Consider the following 25,790-nt stretch of genomic DNA (forward strand, 5'->3'; position numbering starts at 1 on the left):
GGGTAAGGAATGAACATTGATTGAATGTTTACATATATCAATCATATATAATGACTTCTTAAATCATTGTGGCAATTCTAGAACAGACAGTCTCATTCTCCTCTTATAAATGGGGAGAGCAATAGCTTTGCAGACCAAGGGTGGTATAATAACCGGAAAAGAGGCTGCAGACCCAGGAAGCAATCCCAGGTTTTTGGTGAACAAAATTCCAGACTGATGGGTGGGCACTTAGCTTAAGCTCCACAGCACCTCATCTCTTGGAATATAGCCAAAAATGACTAGCGCAGTGCCTTCTGTAATCCAGAGTCAGGGGCCCAGATAGCCTGGGCCTGAAGGCAGTTCTGTTCCAGACTCTCTCTTCAGAAACATATCACTCTCAGCAGATCTCTCATGGTGCTTTGTGCCTCTTCACTTTAACACTCCATCTAAGTAAACAGAGCATAGACTGAACACATTCATTCTTTCTGGTTATTTGCATTTTAAGCCTTTTATCTCTAGCTATAGATTGAAAGGCTTTGTCTCCAGTTAAAGGAATTTCAGGCAATTGCAACTAGATGGAGGAGATTAGATTTGGTCCTGAGGGGCTTTTCTTTGTCCCTAAAAATCCTACTCTTGTCAGTTGCACTACACTAGACATGAATAGGTTTTGTTCTGACACTGTTCTATAAGCCCCGTGGAAACATATGTGCCTGCTTTGCCCACCAGTGTTAAATACTGTGAAATACTCACCTACTATTTTTTTGAATCCTACTTCTCTGTTTTTCTATTTTATTCTTGGAACTTCAAAGATATCTGTTGGTATCTTTCATATCTTCTACCTGCTTATTCGTTATTTTCTCTTCTGCTTTGTGGATGAATTTTTCAAAATGACTACTAATTATCTTTTTGACATCTTCAGAGCAAGAGGTTTTTTTTTGTCATTTATTGTTATGTTATTAATTGTTTTTTTATTTCTAGTATTTCATATGAATTTTTTTTTCAAATCCGTTGTTTCATATTAAATATTCCTCTTTTTGTATTGGAAAGTTAATACTTTGTTAAGGAAAACCAATATGTAATATTCTATTCTGAGCATCCTGGACATACTTATTGTAATGTTTTTGTCAGATTGTTCCATAAAATTAGTTTATTTTTTTGTAATTCCTGTTTTGCATATTGACTTAGATCATTTTCTGTTTTAGCATTAGAATTCTTTATAACACTTAAGGTTGTTTTTGCAGATTTATTTTTAATAGAATTGAAAGTTTTTGTGTTGGTTTACTTTTCTCTTTCTCTTCATTTGTACCCTCTCTTCCCTATCCAGTGGTCTTGCAGTTTCCTTATCTGTTCTCTAGGATTTTAGTCTGAATCAGATCTTTTAAGAGAATCAGAATATGCCACCACCAAATATTCCACTTAGGTATAAGGATTATTTTCAGTTGAAAGCAATTAAGAATCACAGATACAGGAAAAGTACTCTCCTCTTCCCTTTCTCCCTAAAGGCAGGGCGTAAATTTCTCTTCATGAAGTCATACCCTACTCTAGTCATACCCCCCAACATGCCCACCAGGAAAGGAGAGAAGAAGAACTGCAAACCAAAGATTGGATTCAACACTTACCGTGAGTTTGCATAAGCAGACTTTACTAGAATAACCCTTATCTTTATTTCCCCCATATATTCCTCAATTGTTTCCTCATAATTTATCTTCCTTTGTCGTTCAAACCTCTTTTCCATTGTTAAAAGAGTATATAAGCCTCCAAGTCTAATTGCCTCTTTGAGTTTTGCTTATTTTCTGTGAATGTTAATATTAATGTAACTTTATGTAAATATTAGTAAAAATCATACATATTTCTCTGTTAATCTTTTATTGACTGAATTCATAAGATCCAGATGCTGAATCTAAGAGGATAGAACAAAGTATTTTCCTTCTTAATATCTTAATAAGGTGTTTGGGAGCTTCTTGCCCGGTGATCTAATGTCTGAAGTGGTTGGCATCTTGGTTTGATAAATGTGAAGAGGCTGTATCTATGCCCAACTATCCCCTCTAGCCCACATTTTAAAATGGCATACTTCTGGTCAGCGGATTGGCAATGGTTTTGGCCACTTTTTCCTGGCAGGTTAGCCCAACCTCAGGCCTAGACTTTCAGGGGAAAGCTGGATCCAGATCTTCATCTCATTTTCAGTACCCTTTACTAGGGCCTTAATTTTGCCTGCTGTTTTATATTTCTATTCATTTTCTGGTCTAAGATGATTTTCATCTTTTATTTGACACTGAGTGTTTTCTTTTTAAAAATTTACTTGTTGGCATCATGATTCAAAATTCTCATTAATATGTTTGACCTCACATTTTAGATTTAGCTTTCAGACCTCTTAATCATTTTTTTTTTTTTGAAACTTTAATCAAAAGCATGTAGTTAGCAATAGAACCAAAGAAGGTAGTGTGGCTTCAGTAAATTTGTTAGTGTTAAAAAAGCATGTCTTACAGTTTTGTGTTAGAATTACTTACATTTTCGAACCTTGAAAAGAAGCCAGGAGCATGTTTTCTTAGTAATGTGCATGTTGCCTATATCCTTAGGCTTTAAAGACCAAACTTAAGAATAACCACAAACTGCAAAAATGTTGACTTCTGTGAAACCATTTTGAACATTTCACCTAAAAAAAAATTATAATAATGCATCCTCAAACCTAGTAATATAGTTTACACAAGTGAAAGTAATGATAGCTGTATTTATATTAAAAATTCTGGGACTCTCATTATAAGACTAATGATAATGAGCAACCATTTCAATAAAGCACATACCACCCAATCTGCATGAGTTGAAATTGTGAAAGTCACCAGCAAGATTGGGGCCATTATTTGGCTTAAAAATTTTCTGGTGAGAGTCAAACGTGATGAAAAGCAATGGGCACATATGACTTATATTCCAAAAGAGTTTTAAAATATTTTGTTAATCTCATTTATGTCCAGCTTTTGAGTAAGTTATCTGTAGTCATCTGACTCATTATCTCTATATGCATTTATTATTAAATAAAGCTCACAGGAGATAGCAAGATTGTTTACTTAAGCAGTATAATACTGGGGGTGGTAGATAGCTCTAGAACACAAGATTACATTGCCAGGATGGCACTATTTATTAAGCTATGATAACGCTAATGTTCCTCTTTGATGTATAGCATGTGCGACTTCAGCTGAACTTGTAGAGAGCCTTAAGGATGTTTCATTGAACATTTAGTATGGCAGCCAGCCAGAATACATTTAGCCTAAGCCCAGATGACGGGCTGGTAATGAGGTAGTGATTGATGACCACAGCTTCCTTATGAAAACCTGCTTGATATGCTGGGGGGTAAATGCATTGCCAGCTCTTTTCACTTCACTCCCTGTTATATTATTTATTTTTACTGTGGAGGGAGTTACATGGTCTTGCGCTTGTGTACCCTTGGCATTAGTTTTAGGTTACAATTGAGTGGTGGTATGGAATTTTAGATGTCCAATCCCATGGCTATATTTATGTATAATTCAAATCTCAATTTCAAAGGGGTCTTTGAAAGTCATTTTTAAAAACTATGGCTGTGTTATCCATAAAATGATCAAATATTCTTATTTTGCATCTTTTAATGGTTATGGTTTCTCTAACTCTTTTACTCCTGTACTGTATTATAAAGATCTCCACAAATTTTTTCCTGTTCCCTTAACTTTAAAGAACAAACATTTATCCAAAATTGCAAATTATGTTCAGTAATATTCCACTGTCATTTATTTTTATGCTTTAGTAGTTTGCATATGTGTCCTTTTTCTGAATAAAACATAGAAAAGTTATTAATTCATATCCTCTTTTATATATGAAATTCCTTCAACTTAGTTCTGAATAATGCATTTCTTAGAAGCACATTTTTTTTGTCCATCTCTTTATTGTGTTATGCATTTGATCTCTTACTCTTTGTCAACATAAATCATTTCTCAGATTGGTTTCACGTAAGTGCTTATGATTGCAAAATGCCACTTGGTAGAGTGACCGCTTTCATTGCCTACTGACCTGGGACAAGGTGGAGCAAGGCTCAAGATTGACATTTCACCCTTAATAAATCTTGCTTGTTGAAATGCCAGCAACAAACAGGGTTTGCTAGATTGACAAGAGAAAATAAACTATGCTCTGAGCTGTCTTGAGAGCGGCTGACTGGGCTTTCAATTTTGCCGATCAGAAGAAGCTTGTGCCTTTTTTTGACTTGCGGTCCTTTGAGTATGGAGTGACTAGCAGAATGCCCAGTACTCTTGATCCCAGTCCCATCACTGGGGTAGCTGAGACAATGACAGTTTGAGGAATGAGAAGTCTTTCTGGGATCCCTCTAAGCCAATCCCTGGGATACCTGTAAGCCACACTAGGTGTGATATCAGCAAAATGAGAATTGGTGAACTGCTCTCAGAAGCCTGTTATGTACTTACCTTTTTGTTGTAGTTTCGACTACTTTCATTTCTTCAGTTATTTATTATGGAACCTAGAATGAAACATATTGAGACAACAGGAGTATTATAGTCCCATTGAGGTTTGGCTTAGCTCTCGAAGCTTTTGATGATACTGCCTATTGAACAGGCTTTCTAAGGAGCAGGAAGCTGTATTACCACTGTGATTCTTTGCTTTGCTCCCCATCAAAAAAATCGTAGCAAGTAGTGCTGTACCAAAGTGGAAGGCTTATCCCTTCCTATTACAGAACTTATCTTTCATTAATAAGTTGCCAACTACTATTACCACCAAACCATACTGTCTTACTAGAGATAAAGAAACTTGTTATTTACTGGGAAAAGTTTCTAGTAGCAAAAACTTGACCTGAAATGAATTATTTACAGGTTTAGAAGAAAGACTTGCTAAGTCAATGCTGCAGCTGAGAAATAAGGCAACACTTTCTCCAAAACAGCTTGAAGCTGACAAAACACTAAGCTCTAAGGTCCGAGAGAAGCAGCAGTTCAGGGTCTTGTTAGCTTCAAGCGGCAGGAGAGACAATACTGGCAGAATGCTCAGAGGATGGAACGAGGCCCCCAGGAGGAGGATGTGAAGGGAGCTAGAAATAGAGTGACTGAGAAGTCATGGAGAAATAGGGCAGCGTCAGATTGACACAGGAAGAGATGTTGGGGCATACAGAGTATTCTAAGGGATTTAAGAAACAAACCAAACAAAATAGACAAAAGTAAGTGGTTCAGGAAGGCAAATGGAAATGAAATAAAATGAACTGTACAGAAAATTTAGTATGAAACATTAAGAAATGTTAAGTATAAGAATAATGTTTTTGTAGTACATTTATATAGTGCTTTATAGCATATTTATATTATTTCATTCGATTCTCACACCCTAGGAATAGATTTCATGATCCCCATTTTCTTGGTGACATATTAAGACTTAAAACATCATAAGATTTATATAAATCATAATGTCATCTAGATCCTAGTTTTTAAAATCCATTCATAGAATCTGCTGTGTATATTGATCTTGGACAAAAGATTGCTAATGTTTGAAATAAATTTTTGACTTTTAAGGGGAGTGGGGTGCTATTTTAAAATAGAATTATCAGAAATGGCATCTCTGAGGAGAGTCATTTGCGTAATTGAATTATGTGAGGATGTCAGTCATGCTGATCTTATTGCATTTGATAAAATATAGCTGTATCAATCTAAAATAAGGAGCTAGGATGAGATGACAGTGGAGAGGCGCAGGATGCACTGAAAGAAATAATGCCTCTACAAGCAGCCTTCAAACTATGACGGATGCTCCCTGGATGCTCCCTGAATGCTCCAGTTACCAGACCCCTGGGATAGAATAGCTCTGAGGCAAGTATCCAACACTGCCTCTCAGAATCGCTAGCAGGTCTGAGCTCATTACTCACGGGTTAACTTTTTGGAAAACACCTCTTGTTTTTGTTCTTCCCTTTCCCAACTCCTGTCCTCAACCCCCAAGGATATAATCATCTCCCAAGTAAAGTACATGCAATTGATTTCTTGTCTCAGGCTTTGTTTCTGGGAAAACCTAAACCAACTGGTAGCAACCTAAGTGGTAAAAAGATGCTAGATCTAGCATGTGACTTAGAGATGGACTGATAGCTTTTACTACTAGAAAAGTTATGGAGTGGTAGGAAAATGGAAAAACAAATAAGTCAGTGATTTGCATTTTTTTTTTTTACAAAAAAAGATAGCTATTAACTTAAAAAAAGCAGTAATAATATCTAGTATATATGAGAGTTTGCTAATTGCTAGGCAATCTTCTAATTCTGTTTTATGTGTTAATTCAAATAAATTATACTTATCTCCTCATGATTGTGATTCCTAGTTGAAAATCCATCCCAGGTTATTTCCTTAGTATGTAGAGGCTAAGATTTGAACACAGGTGTCTAGTTTTAAAGCCTAACTACGTAAGCACTATGCTCTTCTGCATGTAATATATGGGCCATAAAACAGCAGTCACACATTAGTATTTACTAGTTCTGTTTGCATACAATGAAATGAGAGTCAAGAATTTTTCTTCTTCTAACCGTATTTTTGCATATATGTCATTTTGAAAATCTAAGTAGTGTTTGGCTACCACCTCCCAAATCATCACTGTTCTCATCTCCTAAAAATTGTAAAGAGGTATTATTTATTATCATTGTTGTTATTGGCAAGCTTCCTAAGTGGTACTAGATTTCCTATAATTAACTGTTATTTGATACAATTGTTTGAGAATATTGCTATGTGCTTGATTGCAGAACCTACAGCAGCAGGCAAAACATAGGATGCCAAACACATTTTTCCATATTACTAGATGATTTTCAAATGACAATTTAACCATTAATGTCTGAGTTTGTTTTTTTTTTTTTTTTTCCTCTTTGGCTTACACAATAAAAGAATCACTGTGCATACTGGGTGATAGGGATGGAATATGCATCAAGATTCATAGAAGAATAATGAGTATTCATTGGGAGTGACCTTTAGCAGGCTGTGGAAGTAGATTCCTGGACTCAGATGATAAAGAATCTGCCTTTAATGCAGGAGTCCCGAGTTCGATCACTGGGTTGGGAAGACTCCCCTGGAGAAGGAAATGACAACCCATTCCAGTATTCTTGTCTGGGAAATACCATGGACAGAGGGGCCTGGACAGCTACAGTCCATGGGGTCACAAAAGAATTGGACATGACTTAGTGACTAACACACACCTTAGTTCCTCTTTGCTTTCTGCCATAAGAGTGGTGTCACCTGCCTATCTGAGGTTATTGACATTTCCCCCTGCAAACTTGATTCCAGCTTTCCCGATTTGGAGCCAGTCCATTGTTCCATGTCCAGTTCTAACTGTTGCTTCTTGACCCTCATATAGGTTTCTCAAGAGGCAGGTAAGGTAGCCTGGTATTCCCATCTCTTTAAGAATTTTCCACAGTTTGTTGAGATCCACACAGTCAAAGGCTTTAGCATAGTCAATGAATCAGAAGTAGATGCTTTTCGAAATTCTCTTGCTTTTTCTGTGACCCAACAGATGCTAAAATTTGATCTCTGGTTCCTCTGCCTTTTCTAAATCCAGCTTATACATCTGGAAGTCCTCAGTTCATGTACTGGTGAAGCTTAGCTTGGAGGATTTTGAGCATTACTTTGCTAGCATTGGAAGACTACAATTGTGCGGTAGTTTGAACTCATCAGTGACCACAGGACTGAAAAAGGTCGTGAGTTTGAGCAAGCTCTGGGAGATGGTGAAGGACAGGGACATTGATGTGCTGCAGTCCATGAGGTCACAAAAAGTTGGACACGTCTGAGCACCTGAACAACACTGGTACCAAGAAACCTGAGAAATCGAAAAGCAGGAGGGTGATCTGGAAGGATATCTGAAACAATGTGAGTTGCCACCAGCTGGCTCCTCATGCTGTCAGTTTATAATACAGCAAGGAGTGATTATGTGGGTAACAGCAGCTTACTAACCTGGAAGAGACAATTGAAATGATTATAGCTAATAAATTACTGTTGTTAATATTTAGATATAGAGTTTCATTAATCCTGAAAGGCAGTGTGTTGTAAATTAAAGGATGTAGGCTTTGGATCCAAATCCTGGATCTGCTGCTAAGTGAATATTTTAACTTGGGAAGTTACTTCAACCAATTTAAGCTCTGATTTTTCCTTAAATAAACTAGAAACAACATATTAATATTTCATTAGATGCTATGGCTTCTAATGTGGCTTCCCTGGTAGCTCAGCTGGAAGAGAATCTGCCTGCAATGAAGGAGATCCTGGTGCAATTCCTAGGTCAGGAAATCTCCTGGAGAAGGGATAGGCTATCCACTCCAGTATTCATGGGCTTCCCTGGTGGTTCATACAGTAAAGAATCAGCCTGCAATGCAGGGGGCTTGGGTTTGATCCCCAGGTTGGGAAGATCCCCTGGAGGAGAGCATGGCAACCCACACCAGTATTCTTGCTTGGAGAATCCCCATGGATTCAGCCTGGTGGACTGAAGTTCATGGGATCACAAAGAGTCGGACATGACTAAGCAACTAAACATAGCACAGATTCTGCAGAAACTGAATATGTGTCGTCTCGGAAATACCTAGGTCTTCCCAGATGGTACAGTCATAAAGAATGCACCTACCAGTGCAAGGGGTGCAGGTTTGAACCCTAGGTTGGGAATATCCCTTGGAGAAGGAAATGGCCACCTGCTCCTATATTCTTGCCTGGGAAATCCCATGGACAGAAGAGCCTTGAAGGCTACAGTCTATGAGGTTGCAGAGTTGGACACAGCTGAGCAACTGAGCACACAGAAAATACCTGGCACATAATATGTATCTCAAGAACTATATTTAGTTCTCCTCCAGTCTCTCCCCTGTCTGTGTCTTTTCATTTTGACAATTGTCAAGCTAATACAGAAAGGAAGCATGATAAGACTTGATCCCTCTCACCTCTGCAAACCAGGCAAATATTAACAACTGATACCAATTTAACATTGTTTTAGAAGACTTTTGTGTATGTTGGAAATATAGACATCATATTTAGAAACTATAGACTGAAATAGAAATGTGAGAGAGAACACAAACCTATATTCAGTTAGGCAGGGGTTTTTGGAGGGGCTTAGAAGCCATTCCTTGTTTTTTTTTTTTTTTTCCCTGTCATTTGTGGTAACCAGTGGTAGGCATTGAAAGTATTCACTCCCAAATTAAATCAAGATTAAAATCATCTTAAGCTAAAGTGCCTGAAGTAGCTGGATATTTGCATGATATTTTTCCCATTACTTTAATAATTATTTTCTCATTTAAGGTATGTTGGTGTCATTGACATTTAAAAATAATTACAACTTTGACTAGAGCTTAAAACATTTTTTCCTATTGATTTGTTTCAACAAACATTAATGAAGCACTGACAAATGCAGGGGACTCTGGGCTTGGCACTGTGGGAAATATAAACTTATTCACTCAACAATATTAGTATATTTCTTGCTATATTTCAGGATCACAGAGAGTGAAAAAAAAGAAGGAAGTGGCCTCAGATTTCACTTTGCCCTCAGGCTAGTAGGTGCACAGACAAGAGGATAAGTTTTTTTTTTTTTTTTTTATCATTGATTTCTTAAATGACCTCAAGAGGGCAATGATTTATCTGTTGAGGGATTTATCATCTGCTACAGCCTGCATGAGGTCCCTCCTCCATTTTCCCAGTAACTTTTGAGATGTCAGGGTTATTGTACAAGTTTGCAAAACTTCAGAATTGAAAATTATTGTATAAATTATTATTTTATCATTATATTAACTTTCCAAAGTTAGTGTGGTAACAGAGTACCACAAACTGGGCAGCCTAAACAGCAGTGTGTTTTCCCACAATTTTGGGAGCTAGAAGTCAGATCTAGATGTCAGTATGGTTGGTTTCCTGAGTCCTGGCTCCATAGCTTGGGGATGGCTATCCTCTCCCAATGTCAGTCTTCCCATGCTCTTTTCTCTGTGCTTTTTATTCTCTTAATTTCCTTTTCTAATAAGGATACCAGACTTAATGGATTAAGACCTATCTCATGACCTTAAATTCATTTTAGCTTAGCTACCTCTTTGAAGACCCTATCTCCAAACACAGTGGGATTTTGACTATTGAAGTTTGAGACTTCAACACATGACTTTTGCAGCACAAAATTCAAGTCATTATCATTACTATCCTGGATATCATCTACAATTAAACTATCATAATTCTATATTTTTTTTTCTTCTGTTTATCTGCTATTGCTCTAATCCAGATGTTTATACATGTTAATATTTTCTCTTAATGACAGCCTCTCTGTATCACAGTTTCTTCTTTTATTTTGTCCGTTCAACTAAAATTACCTTCCTTAATAGTTCTTTTAATTATATTGTGTCCCTTATCAAAAACCCCCTCATTAAAATGCTTCTGTTGCCCAGGGCTGACTTTCTGGGGTCTTGGTAACAACTGAACACTCTATGGTAACAATTTTATTTCTAATTATTCTGTACTGAATCATCTCTACTCTAGATTGGTCATTCTTTTCATTTTCTGATATTCCACCTTCGAACTTGTTCTGGTCTGTTTGGCTAAAGTAGTGTATCATAGGTTTCCTTACTATTAAGTTACTCTTTTTCTCTTTTCATACTCTTTGGAAGGAAGTCACTGTAAGCAGGCCGTACTTAAAAGCTGAGGAGTTACCTTTCCCTTTTTGAGAATAGAATATCTGCATAAATTATTTAGAATTAGTCTGTGTGAAGATTTGCCTATTCTGCCTGTTTATTTATTTACATAATCACTTATTTATATAAGGATGGACTCATGGATATTTATTTTGTGCTCTGGGATATAATCTAATGTTAGGTATATATATAGAATATATTTATTTTGTAATTTTTCCATCTGTGGCCATTAGAAGTTCTTTAAGTTGGTTCCAGTGTTTCTTTGATATATCCCCATTATCTGGGGAGTGTGTGTATGAGTGTGTGTATTTGTGTTTTTATCATTTAACTTCTAGCACTGCAAGAGACTATAGGCATTTCTTGTGTGATTTTTACCCTAGTCCTGGAATCAGCCATTTTGCCAATGTCCTTTTACTAAAACCAAGATCTCAGAGCTAAGCATGCAAATTGCTATTGCAATCCTGCTGCTTCTAGGACCTCTTAACTGACAGAACAAAATAAGATACATGTGTATGCTTACCTGTGTACATACATATACCTATAAATATATAATCATCTGTGTCTGTAAGCACTTTCCTGATGGGTCAAATGGTAAAGAATCTGCCTGCAATGCGAGAGACCTGGGTTTGATCCCTGAGTTGGGAAGATCCCCTGGAGAAGGAAATGGCTACCCACTCCAGTATTCTTGCCTGGAGAATTCCATGGACAGAGGAGCCTGGTTGGCTCCCCACTGTGGGGTCACAAAGAGTCGAACATGACTGAGTGACTAACACTTTCACTTTCATACTAATTTGAACATGAATATATATTCTTGTCTCCCTCTCTAATTCAGTGCCACTCAGTCATTTTAGCATCTTCCCTTTATTTGCCCGTATCTTCCTACACCTCCTATGTGAGAAAGCTGACTCCCATCATCTGTCATTGATTTGCCTAATTGTTCAGTTCCAGTGTACATGTATGTATGCTAAGTCACTTCAGTCATGTCCTACTCTTTGTGGCTCTCTGGACAGTAGCTCACCAGGCTTCTCTGTCCATAGGATTCTCCAGGCGAGAATGCTGGAGTGGATTGACATGCCCTCCTCCAGGGGATCATTCCAGACCCAAGGATCATCCCAGACCCCTGTTTCTTACATCTCCTTCACTGGCAGGTGAGTTCTTTACCACTAGTACCACCTGGGAAGCCCCAGTGTACATGTATAGTAGTATTCAAATTAACTATATCCCTACCGTAGCTCATTAATATAAAATAATTTGTAAGTACCATGTACATGTGATTTCCCAGGTAGCTCAGTGGTAAAGAACCTACCTGCTAACATAGGAGCCACAGAAGACATGGGTTATATCCCTGAGTTGTGAAAATCGCCTGGAGTAGGAAATGGCAGCCCATTCCAGTATTCTTAGCTGGCAAATCCCATGGACAGAGGAATCTGGTGGGTTACAGTCTGTAGGGTTGCCAAGAGTCAGACATGACTGAGCACACACATGCATGTGCACACACCAGGTACCTATCATATTTCTGTATTACTCGAAGTTTACCCAGAAGAGTGATACATTTCTAGTAAGTTCTCAATGTTTATGCTGGAAATAGTTAATATGTTTAATACTCAAAATTCTTTGATATCCAGAGACATTCAGCTTCTTGCAATGCTGGCATGACCGTCATTATGAATTTAGGTACTCTTATACTGTAGATGTACAAATTTGCCAATTATTAGATAATTGAATTTGAAGTAAATATGGTATGTCTCTTAATGGGATGAAAACTTCTAATTATCCAATTTCATATACAACTATAATACTTTTGCAAGTAGGAGGCTGATTTTTTATTTAAAAATTATAGTAAAAATTGAACCATAAAGGTGTAATTAAAATGATTAGATAAAGGCAAAAATATTCAGGAAGCCTAAAGCTTAAATCTCCATGTGTTTGGAGACTAAAGAATTAAAGTGTATGCTAATAAAAGTCATATAATAGTGAATGATATAAAAGATAAATATGGATTTCTGGTCTGATGTGTGATAGTGTAAGCTATTTGAAGTTTAAGTGAAATGTTTTGGCCAATTTTATTTACCTGTTTTGAAGAAGATGATATGGAAATGTTCTTATAAACCATGAGATGTTACTAGTGGAAATCTAAATATATTCAAACGGATCTGAGAACGCCAGTACATAAAAACTTTAAGATTAATGTCCTATAGATACCCTGAGATAGTGATGTTGTCAAATAGCCCTGGAACCTGAGTTTGATTCATAGTAATAATTCCAGAGTTCCTGTATATTTTTTTTTACTTATGCTGGGGAATTTTGCCTAACTATAAAGTTCAATAAAAAACAGTGACTAAATCAGTTCTCCTAGTGTTCAGCTATTTTGTGTTTAGAATCAACTGTGGCAATCACAGATGTTTGATTTTGATTTAACTTACCCAGATCTATTTATCAACATGAGAAAAAGCTGTCAAACAGTATATAAACTTAAAAATGCTTTAAGTCTAGAAATGAATGTTGACATATTTAAAATATCCATTTTTAATGGATAAAAATTGCTTCCAAATTTCCTGGAAACTGAGTGAAATTAGACTTTGTATATATGTAAGTGCTTCTTAGGTGGTGCTAGTGGTAAAGAATCTGCCTGCTAGTATAGGAGACACAAGAGACTCAGATTCAGTCCCTCGGTCTGGAGGATCCCTGGAGAAGGAAATGGCAACCCGCTCTAGTATTCTAGTCTGAAAAATTCCATGGGCAGAGGATCCTGGTGGACACACCAGGAGCCATGGGGTCGCAAAGAGTCGGACACAACTGAGTATACATGCATACACGCACACACATATATGTTAAAAAAAAATTGAAAAAAATACCAAGATTAAGGAAGGAAACAAAAACTTTTTAAAGGAATAAGAAACACAGCTGCTGAATTGTTAATATTGGTCAATATTGTAAAAGTAGAACCAATGGTTCTAACACTATCTTTAGTTAGTTTCTCTTGCATTGATTAAAACATGGATATAGATTGAATCTATGTAATATATTTGAAAGAGAAGTAAATTGTTTTTTCAGAGTTCTCATGTGACACTCTGAACAATTAAGTACAAAAGTACTACAAAAGTAGACTTAATTCCAATATAATGGAAAGTAGTTAATTTGTTATCTTTACATATTTCTAAATGTGTAGGCAAGTGAATCAATACAGAATACTGTATTTTATCATGACAGCCAGCATATCCATTTTGATTATAAACTGATAGTTGTCAGCTTGATATAAATAAGATTCTTGAATATAATTTGTTATCCATTGTCTAGGAATAATTTTATTAAGCATCTCTAGCAGTTGTAAGAGAAATGCAAATATGTTTTGACTACCTAATTTTGATTGGGAATCAAACAATTAATTGGTTATGTTTCTATATAAGATTAGATTTTGTAAATTAACAATATGTATAAAACAAAGTACTAACACTTTGTCAAAGAATCCATATAAAAACCCAGTGATGTGATATATTACTCTGTTATAGACTGGAGTATATATGAAGATGAATAAAAACATCTTCATTGAACTACATACTAGTTGTAAAGCTGAGACATAAAATTACATCCTCTGATGTTTCTGGGCTTCCCTCATAGCTCAGTCAGTAAATCATCTGCCTGCAATGCAGGAGACCCACATTCAATTCCTGGGTCAGGAAGAAACCCTGATGAAGGAAATGGCAACCCACTCCAGTATTCTTGCCTGGAGAATCCCATGGACAGAGAAGCCTGGTGGGCTGCAGTCCATGGGGTCACAAGAGTCGGACATGACTTAGCAACTAAAACCACCTGATGTTTCTGGTCCGTTATGATTTCATCCGTGCTGCGCAGCCTATGACTTGATTTGGTTCACTGACAAAAACTAAGTATTGGTCTATAAGCAAGGAACCCTGTGCTGCAGGCTGAGCTGTGCCTTTCAGGGGTCAGTGATTATAGTACCATGATTGAAATGGTGCTTCTGAAGCCTGACGATGTGAATTGAAATCTATTTATTTCTGAAGTGTATGACCACCTGGGTTCAAGTTCTATGTGCCACTGACAGTGTAACCATTGACTGGTGCCAGACTCTAAAGTAGTTGTTACTGACCAATGATGAACTGGGTTCAAGTTCTGTGTGGTCTGTAGCAGTGCCACTGACAGTGTAACCATTGACTGGTGCCAGACTCTGAAGTAGTTGTTACCGACCAATGATAAACTGGTGTTTATGTTCATGTCTGATGAATCAAATAATAAAATATCAGTGCATATATTTGTATGCTTGCTGTTTTTTCAATTTCTAGTAATTTATTTTTATATTGTTTTACCAAAATTATTTTTTGAAGTGGATTTGAATTAAAGACTGCCCCCTCACTGCAGAGAGTTTGAGAAACGCTGATCTAGAATGGCACTAGTGATGCTTCAATTTTCTCATCAGTGAAATGAGACAAAAGCAAACCAGGGGAATGACTTTCATACAATTTAGGTGACAACATACAAAAGGGTCTACTGTAGCACCCCCAAATTCTTTCTCTGTATACTTCTCTATTTGGTTTCTTATGCAGTTATCAGAACGACAGCAGATCTGGCCATGGTATGACCTATGTTTGGGTGGGAACAAGGGGCAAACCAAGAGTCTTTCAAGAGAAGGTAGGTTGAGACTTCTTTTTTTAATAAAAATTTATTCTTACTTTAGGGTGAGAACTAATGGTTTAATGCTGTGCTTAGTTGCTCAGTTGTGTCCAGGTCTTTGCTACTCCATTCAGGATTCTCCAGGCAAGAATACTGGAGTGGGTTGCCATGCCCTCCTCCCGGGGATCTTCCCAACTCAGGGACTGAACCCAGGTCTCCAACACTGCAGGCAGATTCTGTACCAACTGAGCCACCAGGGAAGCTTAATGTAAATATGAGTTACCTCTTATCTGCTTCCAGCTGAGGGGCTAGGGTGGAGATTGGAATTTCTCTCAAGCTCTTATGTGATGCACATACTTCAGATTTGCAGACCTTGCTTATAGAAGCAAGGATTTAACATGGGTTGTTTCTCTGGTACACACTTCCTCCTAAGTGTTTGGCAGAAGACACTCTACTCAGAGAAAGAACCTCCTGCATATTTTCTGTAACCATCCCTAGGTCATAAAGCAATTTCATCCTCAGTCAGCCTGGTCATCCTCAGTAATGGTATTCTTCACTGGACATGTACACTACCAGAAGTCAAAGATCCAGCAAAGCTAAGGGTCTAGAAATTCTAGTGTAAACGTGACTTTATTAAAGTGTTTTTTTTTTTTTTTTTGATGCTAACTTACAGATATGGATAGGACAGGTCTGTTTTAGTCACCATATCTTACCGATCTAGAAGCCTGGTAAAAGGCTTATAATTGTGCCTGAAATCAATCGCCCATTGTCAATGAACTTCATTTTATTGTGGCCTGGTTTACTGTTCTTGTGTAGGTGTTTTCAAAACTGAAGCAGCCTGGCTAGCTCAGTCAGTAGAGCATGAGACTCTTAATCTCAGGGTGAGATTCCCTGGTGGCTCACCAGAGGGTGAAGTGTCTGCCTGCAATGCGGGAGACCCGGGTTCGATCCCTGAGAAGGAAATAGCAACCCACTCCAGTATTCTTGCCTGGAGAATCCCATGGACAGAGGAGCCAGGTAGGGGTCGCAAAGAGTCGGACACGACAGAGAGACTTCACTTTCACTTTTCAAAACTTACTTCTTTGGAGTCGTGGGCTTGAGGTTTTAGTGAAGAAAAGTATGAGAGCTGTAAACGTGCACATTGTGTATGTGTGTGTTTCTTCATAGTTTAGCCTCATCTTAGTGTGTAGGAATTGAGTCTTTGGATCATTTATGAATTATGAAAGGCAAGAAGGAATGGTGGGAGGGAGGAAGGAAAGGAGAAAAGATGGAAGGACGAAGGGAGAGAGAGAAAGAGGAAAAAAGAAAGAAAAAAAATTTCATAACTTTATTTTAGAACAAATCTCTGGTCTCATTAACTTAGGAATTTTAATACAAGAGCAGGATATTCATTCTTTGAGCTTTCCTTTTGTCAATAGCATTAAAATTGAAATGAAAAATTTAAATGTTGAAAATTGTGCCAATCATTCCCCTGGGATATATATATGTATACACACACACACACACACACATATATAAATAATACAAATATATACTTTGTATGAATCAGTTTTCTCCTTACTGTGTCATCACAAAGTAATTTGAGCTGATATGTGAGTAGTGACATTTATTAATATTTCTTATTCTTAGATTTATAATATTGCCATGCTTGGAAATTTGGGTTCTAGCACAACATCCAAATTATTTTTATAAATAATTAAGTGAACAATAGGTAACTATCCAGAGTCTCTGTATTGTCCCTCTGGTCTCTGAATAGTAATCCCATTTTGTCTCAGAAAGATAATATTTTGAAGAAGTATTCTTTTCTTAGAATAATTTTGAATCTTATTATCCTAAAATTACATTCATATACTTGAATATTAAAATAAAAAAGGATGAATCATTCACATATGTAGGGAGCTTTTCTTTTATGATGCTGAGAAAAAGTGTGAAAGTAAATGAAAAATGAAGAAATAACTGAATTTACCATTCCTTCATTAGACTAAAATTTATTGAGTACCTACTGTGTACAAAGCAGAAAGTATACAGACAATAACAAAGCAGGGACTTCTCCTTAAGGAATTCAAAGACAAAAATAAAAAAGTAATTAGAGTGTAAAAATTGGTAAAATAGACTGAAACAGTATTTTTGTAATAATAATGAAGAGGGGGGATATGGAGGGGGAATTTCATATCTCACTTTGAGGTAGGTGTTGACACTGATCTATAAATCTTCTCAAAGATATTGGTTTATCATTTGCTTCTTCAGGAAAAGATAAGAAATAACTAGACAAAAAGGGAGGGCAAGACATTCAATCAGAGAGAATCAAAATAATATGTGGAGAAATGAAAAGGGATATTGTATTCAGGATACTACACAATGAAAGTCAAATTGGTCTATAGGAAGTGAAGTGTAGTTATTAAAAGATTGGAAGATGTGAGACTAAAATTCAAACAACTTGAGTAAGGGTTTTCTATTCCATGCTAAGGAGTTAAATGAGGGGAGTCCCTGATCAGTGACAAACTTTCCATTTCTCTCTGCCAGTATTGAATGATTCCACTAAGATGAGCTACAAGCAGGAAGATCAGTTTGGGAGATTATTTTTGTCAGCCAGGAAACAGAGCCTGTACTATGGTAGTGAAATTGAGGTTAACTTGAGAAATTAAGTCAAAACAAGTAGGATTTTGTGATTTAATATGTAAAATGAGGTTTGATGAGGAAGGAGATGTTTAGGTGAATGATTCCTACTTTTTTGCATAGCTGCTGAGCTGGGTAGTTGGTGTCTACCTTGCGGTATCTTTTGGTTTTTTACATGAAGCCATGCATCAAATCAATATTGGTCAGCATGAGTTCTCAGCACACTGTCTCATAGTAGGTGCTGTATAAATATATTTTGAATGAATGCTAACCTTACAGTTCATAAAAGGAAAGGTAGGATCAATATTATATTTTAGGAGGAAAATGATGGGTCAAATTGTGCACATAATGAATTTGATGTGATATTAGGCCAAGCAGTGGAAAATGTTCAGTAAGTAGTTGGGTATATGGATGTATGGTATTTTTAAACAAGAATCATGTCTTAATCACATTTTTTCATTCACCGGAAAACTGTTTATATAGCTTTTTAAATGTGTGTTAACTTGAATCATACTTGCCAACAATGTTCAAGGAGTATTTCAGAGTTTAGCAGCCTAAGCTATTAATCATTCTTTGTGAGCTCAGCTGCTCAGTCATGTCCAACCATTTGTGACCACATAGGCTGCAGCCTGCCAGTCTCATCTATCCATGGGATTTTCCCAGGAAGAATGCTGGAGTGTGTTGCCATTTCCTCCTCCAAATGGTTCTTTTAAGTACATATGAAATATCTGAAATGGTTTTAGATTTGTGGAAGCCTGAAATCTGTATCCAGTTCAGAAAGCAACAGTTAGAACTGGACATGAAAAAACTGACTGGTTCCAAATAGGAAAAGGATTATGTCAAGACTGTTATTGCCACCCTACTTATTTAACTTATCTGCAGAGTACATCATGAGAAACTCTGGGTTGGAGGAAGCACAAGCTGGAATCAAGATTGCTGGGAGAAATATCAATAACCTCAGATGTGCAGATGACACCACCCTTATGGCAGAAAGTGAAAAAGAACTAAAGAGCCTCTTGATGAAAGTGAAAGAGGAAAGTGAGAAAGTTGGCTTAAAGCTCAACATTCAGAAAATGAAGATCATGGCATCTGGTCCCATCACTTCATGGCAAATAGAAGGGGAAACAGTGAAACAGTGGCTGACTTTATTTTTGGGGATTCCAAAATCACTGCAGATGGTGATTGCAGCCATGAAATTAAAAGATGCTTAGTCCTTGGAAGGAAAGTTATGACCAACCTCGACAGCATAGTAAAAAGCAGAGACATTACTTTGCCCACAAAGGTCTGTCTAGCCAAGGCTACCGTTTTTCCAGTGGTCATGTATGATGTGAGAGTTGGAGTATAAAGAAATCTGAGCGCAGAAGAATTGATGCTTTTGAACTGTGGTGTTGGAGAAGACTCTTGAGAGTCCCTTGGACTGCAAGGACATCCAACCAGTCCATCCTAAAGGAGATCAGTCCTGGGTGTTCAGTGGAAGGACTGATGTTGAAGCTGAGACTCCAATACTTTGGCCTCCTGATGTGAAGAGCTGACTCATTTGAAAAGACCATGATGCTGGGAAAGATTGAAGACAGGAGGAGAAGGGGATGGCAGAGGAAAAGATGGTTGGATGGCATCACCGACTCAATGGACATGGGTTTGGGTGAACTCCCTGGGCTTACACGAACTTATGTCCATCAAGTTGGTGATGCCATCCATCCATCTCATCCTCTGTCATCCCCTTCTCCTCTTGCCTTCAATCTTTCCCAGCATCAAGGTCTTTTCCAATGAGTCAGTTCTTGGCATCAGGTGGCCAGGGTATTGGAGTCTCAGCTTCAGCATCAGTGCTTTCAATGAACATTCAGGACTGATCTGCTTTAGGATGAACTCGTTGGATCTCCTCACAGTCCAAGGGACTCTCAAGAGTCTTCTCCAATACCACAGTTCAAAATGATCAATACTTCTGTGCTCAGCTTTCTTTATAGCCCAACTCTCACATCCATACACGCCTACTGGAAAAACCATAGCTTTGACTAGCTGGACTTTGTTGGCAAAGTAATGTCTCTGCTTTTTAATATGCTATCTAGATTTGTCACTGTTTTTCTTCCAAAGAGCAAGCGTCTTTTAATTTCATGGCTGCAGTCGCCATCTGCAGTGATTTTGGAGCCCAAGGAAATTGTCTCTCACTGTTTCCAGTGTTTCGCTGTCTATTTGCCATGAAGTGATGGGACCAGATGCCATGATCTTAGTTTTCTGAATGTTGAGTTTTAAGCCAACTTTTTCACTCTTCTCTGTCACTTTCATCATGAGGCTCTTTAGTTCTTCAGGCAGTCTGTCAGATCTAATCCCTTGAATCTGTCACTTCTAATGTATAAGTGTAAGGGATTTGATTTAGATCACACCTGAATGGTCTAGTGGTTTTCCCTACTTTCTTTCATATAAGTCTAAATTTGGCAATAAGAATTTCATGATCTGAGCCACAGTCAGCTCCTGGTCTTTTTTTTTTTTTTTTTCCACTGACTGTATAGAGCTTCTCCATCTTTGGCTGCAAAGAATGCAGTCAGTCTGATTTTGGTATTGACAATCTGGTGATGTTCATGTGTAGAGTCTTCTCTTGTGTTGTTGGAAGAGTGTGTTTGCTATGACCAGTGTGTTACCTTGGCAAAACTCTATTAGCCTTTGATATGATTCATTTTGAATTTCAAGGCCAACTTTGCCTCTTACTCTAGGTATATCTTGACTTCCTACTTTCGTATTCCAGTCCCCTATAATGAAAAGGACATCTTTTTTTTGGTGTTAGTTCTAGAAGGTCTTCTACAGTTTTATGAAGGTTCTGTGTAAACCTGTTCAACTTTAGGTTCTTCAGCATTACTGGTCAGGGCATAGACTTGGATTACTGTGATACTGAATGTTTTGCCTTGGAAATGAACAGCGATCCTTCTGTCGTTTTTGAGATTGCATCCAAGTACTGCATTTCAGACTCTTTTTGACTATGATGGAAACTCCATTTTTTCTAAGGGATTCTTGCCCACAGTAGTAGATTCCAGGATCCTATGCAATAGTCCTCTTTTCACTATCAGACCTTTCTGCCATCACCAGTCACATCTACAACTGGGTGTTGTTTTTGCTTTGGCTGCTTTTGTTCATTTCTTCTGGAGTTATTCTCCACTGATCTCCAGTATCATGTTGAGCACCTACTGACCTGGGGAGTTCATCTTTCAGTGTCCTATCTTTTTGTCTTTTCGTACTGTTCATGGGGTTCTTAAGGCAAGAATACTGAAGTAACTTGCCTTTCCCTTCTCCAGTGGACAACATTTTGTCAGAACTCTCAACCATGACCTGTTCGTCTTGGGTGGCCCTATTAGGTATGGCTCATAGTTTCATTGAGTTGGACAAGGCTGTGGTCCTGTGATCAGATTTGTTAGTTTTCTGTGATTGTGGTTTTCAGTCCCTCTGCCCTCTTTTGGATAAGGATAAGAGGCTTATGGGAGAGACTTGACTGAGGGGGAAACTCTGTCTTGTTCTGATGAGTGGGGCCATGCTCAGTAAATCTTTAATCCAATTTTCTTTTGAAGGCTGGGGCTGTCTTCCCTCCCTGTTGTTTGACCTGAGGCCAAACTTTGGTGGAGGTAATGAAGATAATGGCAACCTCCTTCAAAAGATCCAGTGTCTTTCAACCCTGCAGCAGGCCACTGCTGACCCACGCCTTTGCCCAAGGCTCCTGGACACTCCCCAGCAAGTCTGGGTCAGTGTTTTGTGGGGTCACTGCTCCTTTCTCGTGGGTCCTGGTGTACACAAGGTTTTGTTTGTGCCCTCCAAGTGTCTGTTTCCCTCATTTCAGTTCAGTCGCTCAGTCGTGTCTGACTCTTTGTGACCCCATGAATCGCAGCACGCCAGGCCTCTCTGTCCATCACCAACTCCCAGAGTTCACTCAAACTCAAGTCCATCAAGTCGGTGATGCCATCCAGCCATCTCATCCTCTGTCGTCCCCTTCTTCTCCTGCCCCCAATCCTTCCCAGCATCAGAGTCTTTTCCAATGAGTCAACTCTTCGCATGAGGTGGCCAAAGTACTGGAGTTTCAGCTTTAGCATCAGTCCTTCCAAAGAACACCCATGACTGATCTCCTTCAGAATGGACTGGTTGGATCTCCATGCAGTCCAAGGGACCCTCAAGAGTCCTCTCCAACACCACAGTTCAAAAGCATCAATTCTTCGACGCTCAGCTTTCTTCACAGTCCAACTCTCACATCCATACATGACCACTGGAAAAGCCATAGCCTTGACTAGACGGACAAAGTAATGTCTCTGCTTTTCAATATGCTAACTATGTTGGTCATGGCTTTTTTTCCAAGCAGTAAGCGTCTTTTAATTTCATGGCTGCAATCACCATCTGCAGTGATTCTGGAGCCCCAAAGTCTGACACTGTTTCCACTGTTTCCCCATCTATTTCCCATGAAGTGATGGGACTGGATGCCATGACCTTCATTTTCTGAATGTTGAGCTTTAAGCCAGCTTTTTCACTCTCCACTTTCACTTTCATCAAGAGGCTTTTTAGTTCCTCTTCACTTTCTGCCATAAGGGTGGTGTCATCTACCTATCTGAGGTTATTGATATTTCTCCTAGCAATCTTGATTCCAGCATGTGCTTCCTCCAGGTCAGCATTTCTCATGATGTACTCTGCATATAAGTTAAATAAGCAGAGTGACAATATACAGCCTTGATGTACTTCTTTTCCTATTTGGAACCAGTCTGTTGTTCCATGTCAAGTTCTAACTGTTGCTTCCTGACCTACATACAAATTTTTCAAGAGGCAGGTCAGGTGGTCTGGTATTCCTATCTCTTTCAGAATTTTCCACAGTTTATTGTGATCCACACAGTCAAAGGCTTTGGCATAGTTAATAAAGCACAGATAGATGTTTTCCTGGAACTCTCTTGCTTTTTCCATGATCCAGTGGATGTTGGCAATTTGATCTCTGTTTTGTCTGCCTTTTCTAAAACTAACTTGAACATCTGGAAGTTCACGGTTCACATATTGGTGAAGCCTGGCTTGGAGAATTTTGAGCATTACCTTACCAACGTGTGAGATGAGTGCAATTGTGCAGTAGTTTGAGCTTTCTTTGGCATTGCCTTTCTTTGGGATGGGAATGAAAACTGACCTTTTCCAGTCCTGTGGCCAGTGCTGAATATGTACATATATAAATAAACTATTACAAATACACAATGAAATAGCATTCAGTAGTGAAAAAGAAAAAAGCAATTCTGTGTGTGAGAACAATGATAATCTGAAGGACATCATACTAAGTGAAGTTAAGTCATCAAGAAAGACAAATACTGGGTGATTCTTATACATGAAACCCTAAATCGGTCTGACTCAGAGCACCTGAGAGGAGAATGGTGAATGCCACAGACTGAGGGGTAGGGAATATGGGGAAATATTTGTCAAAGGTACATGCTTTCAGTATAAATTAAATAAGTTCTGGATTTCTAATGTAGAGCACAGTGACTATAGTCATTAATTCTGTACTGTATACTTGAAATTTGCTGAGAGAGTGCATCTCAAGTACTCCCCCGCCCACACACAAACTATGTGAGGTGAGAGATGTGTTAATTTTGTAATGATAATTGTTTCATTCCGTATGTACATTAAATCATCACATTGAAAGTGAAAGTGTTAGTTGCTCAGTTATGTCTGGTTTGCAACTCCATGATCTCTAGCCTGCCAGTCTCCTGTCTCCATGGAATATTCCATGCAAGAATACTGGAGAGGGTAGCTATTCCCTTCTCCAAGGGATCTTCCTGACCCAGGGATTAAACTTGGGTCTCCTGCATTGCAGGCAAATACTTTACCCTCTGAGCCAATTATGCAGCTTAAATATTTGAACACAGCTTGTTGTATAGTTGCTAAGTCATGTCTGATTCTTTGTGACCCCATGGACTGTAGCCCACTAACTCCTCTGTCCTTGGGATTTATCCAGGCAAGAATACTGGATTGGGTTGACATTTCCTTCTTCAGGGAATCTTTCTGACCTAAGGACTGAACCCATGTCCCCTGCATGGGCAGGTGCTACCGTCCATGGGATTCCAAAGAGGAGGATGTGACTTAGTGTCTGAAAAACAATAATAATACCTTTGTTGTTGTTAGTCAGCTGCTCAGTCGTGTCAGACTCTTTGTGACCCCATGGACTGGCACACCAGGCTTCCCTCTCCTTCACCATCTCCCTGAGCTTGCTCAAATTCAGGTCCATTGAGTCTGTGATGCCATTCCAAATATCTCATCTTCTGTCTTCCCCTTATCTTCCTTCCTTCAATCTTACCCAACATCAGGGTCTTTTCTAATGAGTCGCCCCTTTTATCACATGTTCCAAGTATTGGAGCTTCAGCGTCAGTCCTTCCAATGAATACTCAGGATTGATTTCCTTTAGAATTGATTGCTTTGATCTCCTTGCAGTCCAATGGACTCTCAAGACTTTTCACCAATACCATTGTTCAAAAGCATCAATTCTTTGGTGCTCAGCCTTCTTTATGGTCCAACTCTCACTCCATACATGACTACTGGAAAACCATAGCTTTGACTTTATGGACACTTGTTGGCAAAGTAATGTCTCCGCTTTTTAATGTGCTGTCTCAATTGTTCATAACTTTTCTTCCAAGGAGCAAGCATATTTTAATTTCATGGCTGCAATCACCATCTCCAGTGATTTTGGAGCCCAGAAAAATAAAGTCAGCCACTGTTTCCCCATCTATTTCCCATGAAGTGATGGGACCGAGTACCATGGTCTTAGTTTTCTGAATGTTGAGCTTTAAGCCAACTTTTTCACTCTCCACTTTCACTTTCATCAAGAGGCTCCTTAGTTCCTCTTCACTTTCTGCCATAGGGTGGTGTCATCTGCATATCTGAGGTTATTGATATTTCTCCCAGCAATCTTGATTCCAGCATGTGCTTCCTCCAGCTCAGCGTTTCCCATGATGTACTCTACATATAAATTAAATAAGCAGGGTAACAGTATAAAGCCTTGACGTACTCTTTTCGTATTTGGAAGCGGTCTGTTGTTCCATGTCCAGTTCTAACTGTTAATTCCTGACCTGTATACAGGTTTCTCAAGAGGCAAGTCAGGTGGTATGGTATTCCCATCTCTATCAGAATTTTTTAAAATTTATTGTGATCTACATAGTCAAAGGCTTTGGCATAGTTAATAAAGCAGAAGTAGATGTTTTTCTGGAACTCTCTTGATTTTTTGATGATACAGCGGATGTTGGCAATTTGGTCTATGGTTCCTCCACCTTTTCTAAAACCACCTTGAACATCTGGAAGTTCATGATTCACATACTGCTGAAGCTTGGCTTGGAGAATTTTAAGCATTACTTTACTATCCTGTGAGATGAGTGAAATTGTGCGGTAGTTTGAGCATTCTTTGGCATTACCTTTCTTTGGGATTTGAATGAAAACTGACCATTTCCAGTCCTGTGGCCACTCCTGAGTTTCCAAATTTGCTGACATACTGAGTGCAGCACTTTCACAGCATCATCTTCCAGGATTTGAAATAGCTCAACTGGAATTCCATCACCTCCTCTAACTTTGTTCTTAGTGATGCTTCCTAAGCCCCACCTGACTTCACATTCCGGGATGTCCAGCTCTAGGTAAGGGTAAGTGATCACACCTTCATGATGATCTGCGTCTTGAAGATCTTTTTTGTACAGTTCTTCTGTGTATTCTTGCCACCTCTTCTTAATATCTTCTGCTTCTGTTAGGCCCATACCATTTCTGTCCTTTAATGAGCCCGTCTTTGCATTGAAATGTTCCCTCAGTATCTCTAATTTTCTTGAAGAGATCATTAGTCTTTCCCATTCTATTGTTTTCATCCATTTCTTTGCATTGATCTCTGAGGAAGGCTTTCTTATCTCTCCTTGCTATTCTTTGGAACTCTGCATTCAAATAGGTATATCTTTCCTTTTCTCCTTTGTCTTTAGCTTGT

At 38.3% G+C, this 25,790-nt stretch overlaps 1 protein-coding gene across 6 annotated transcripts in view; it reads left to right on the forward strand.

Moving 5' to 3' along the window:
• The window catches only part of DPYD (dihydropyrimidine dehydrogenase), a 933,909-nt gene that overhangs the window by 321,743 nt on the left and 586,376 nt on the right, over positions 1-25,790 (forward strand). Inside the window, exon 9 of one of the 6 annotated variants that reach the window (XM_068962791.1) lies at positions 15,157-15,205. The exons of the other annotated variants lie outside the window; for them this stretch is intronic. Coding sequence (XP_068818892.1) covers positions 15,157-15,191 — 35 coding nt within the window. The 3' untranslated portion in view covers positions 15,192-15,205. Of the gene's footprint in view, positions 1-15,156; positions 15,206-25,790 lie in introns of those variants that run through there. 6 annotated transcript variants of the gene reach the window in all.

The sequence above is a fragment of the Capricornis sumatraensis genome, chromosome 2 (genome assembly GCF_032405125.1).
Source record: "Capricornis sumatraensis isolate serow.1 chromosome 2, serow.2, whole genome shotgun sequence".
Lineage (NCBI taxonomy): Eukaryota > Metazoa > Chordata > Mammalia > Artiodactyla > Bovidae > Capricornis > Capricornis sumatraensis.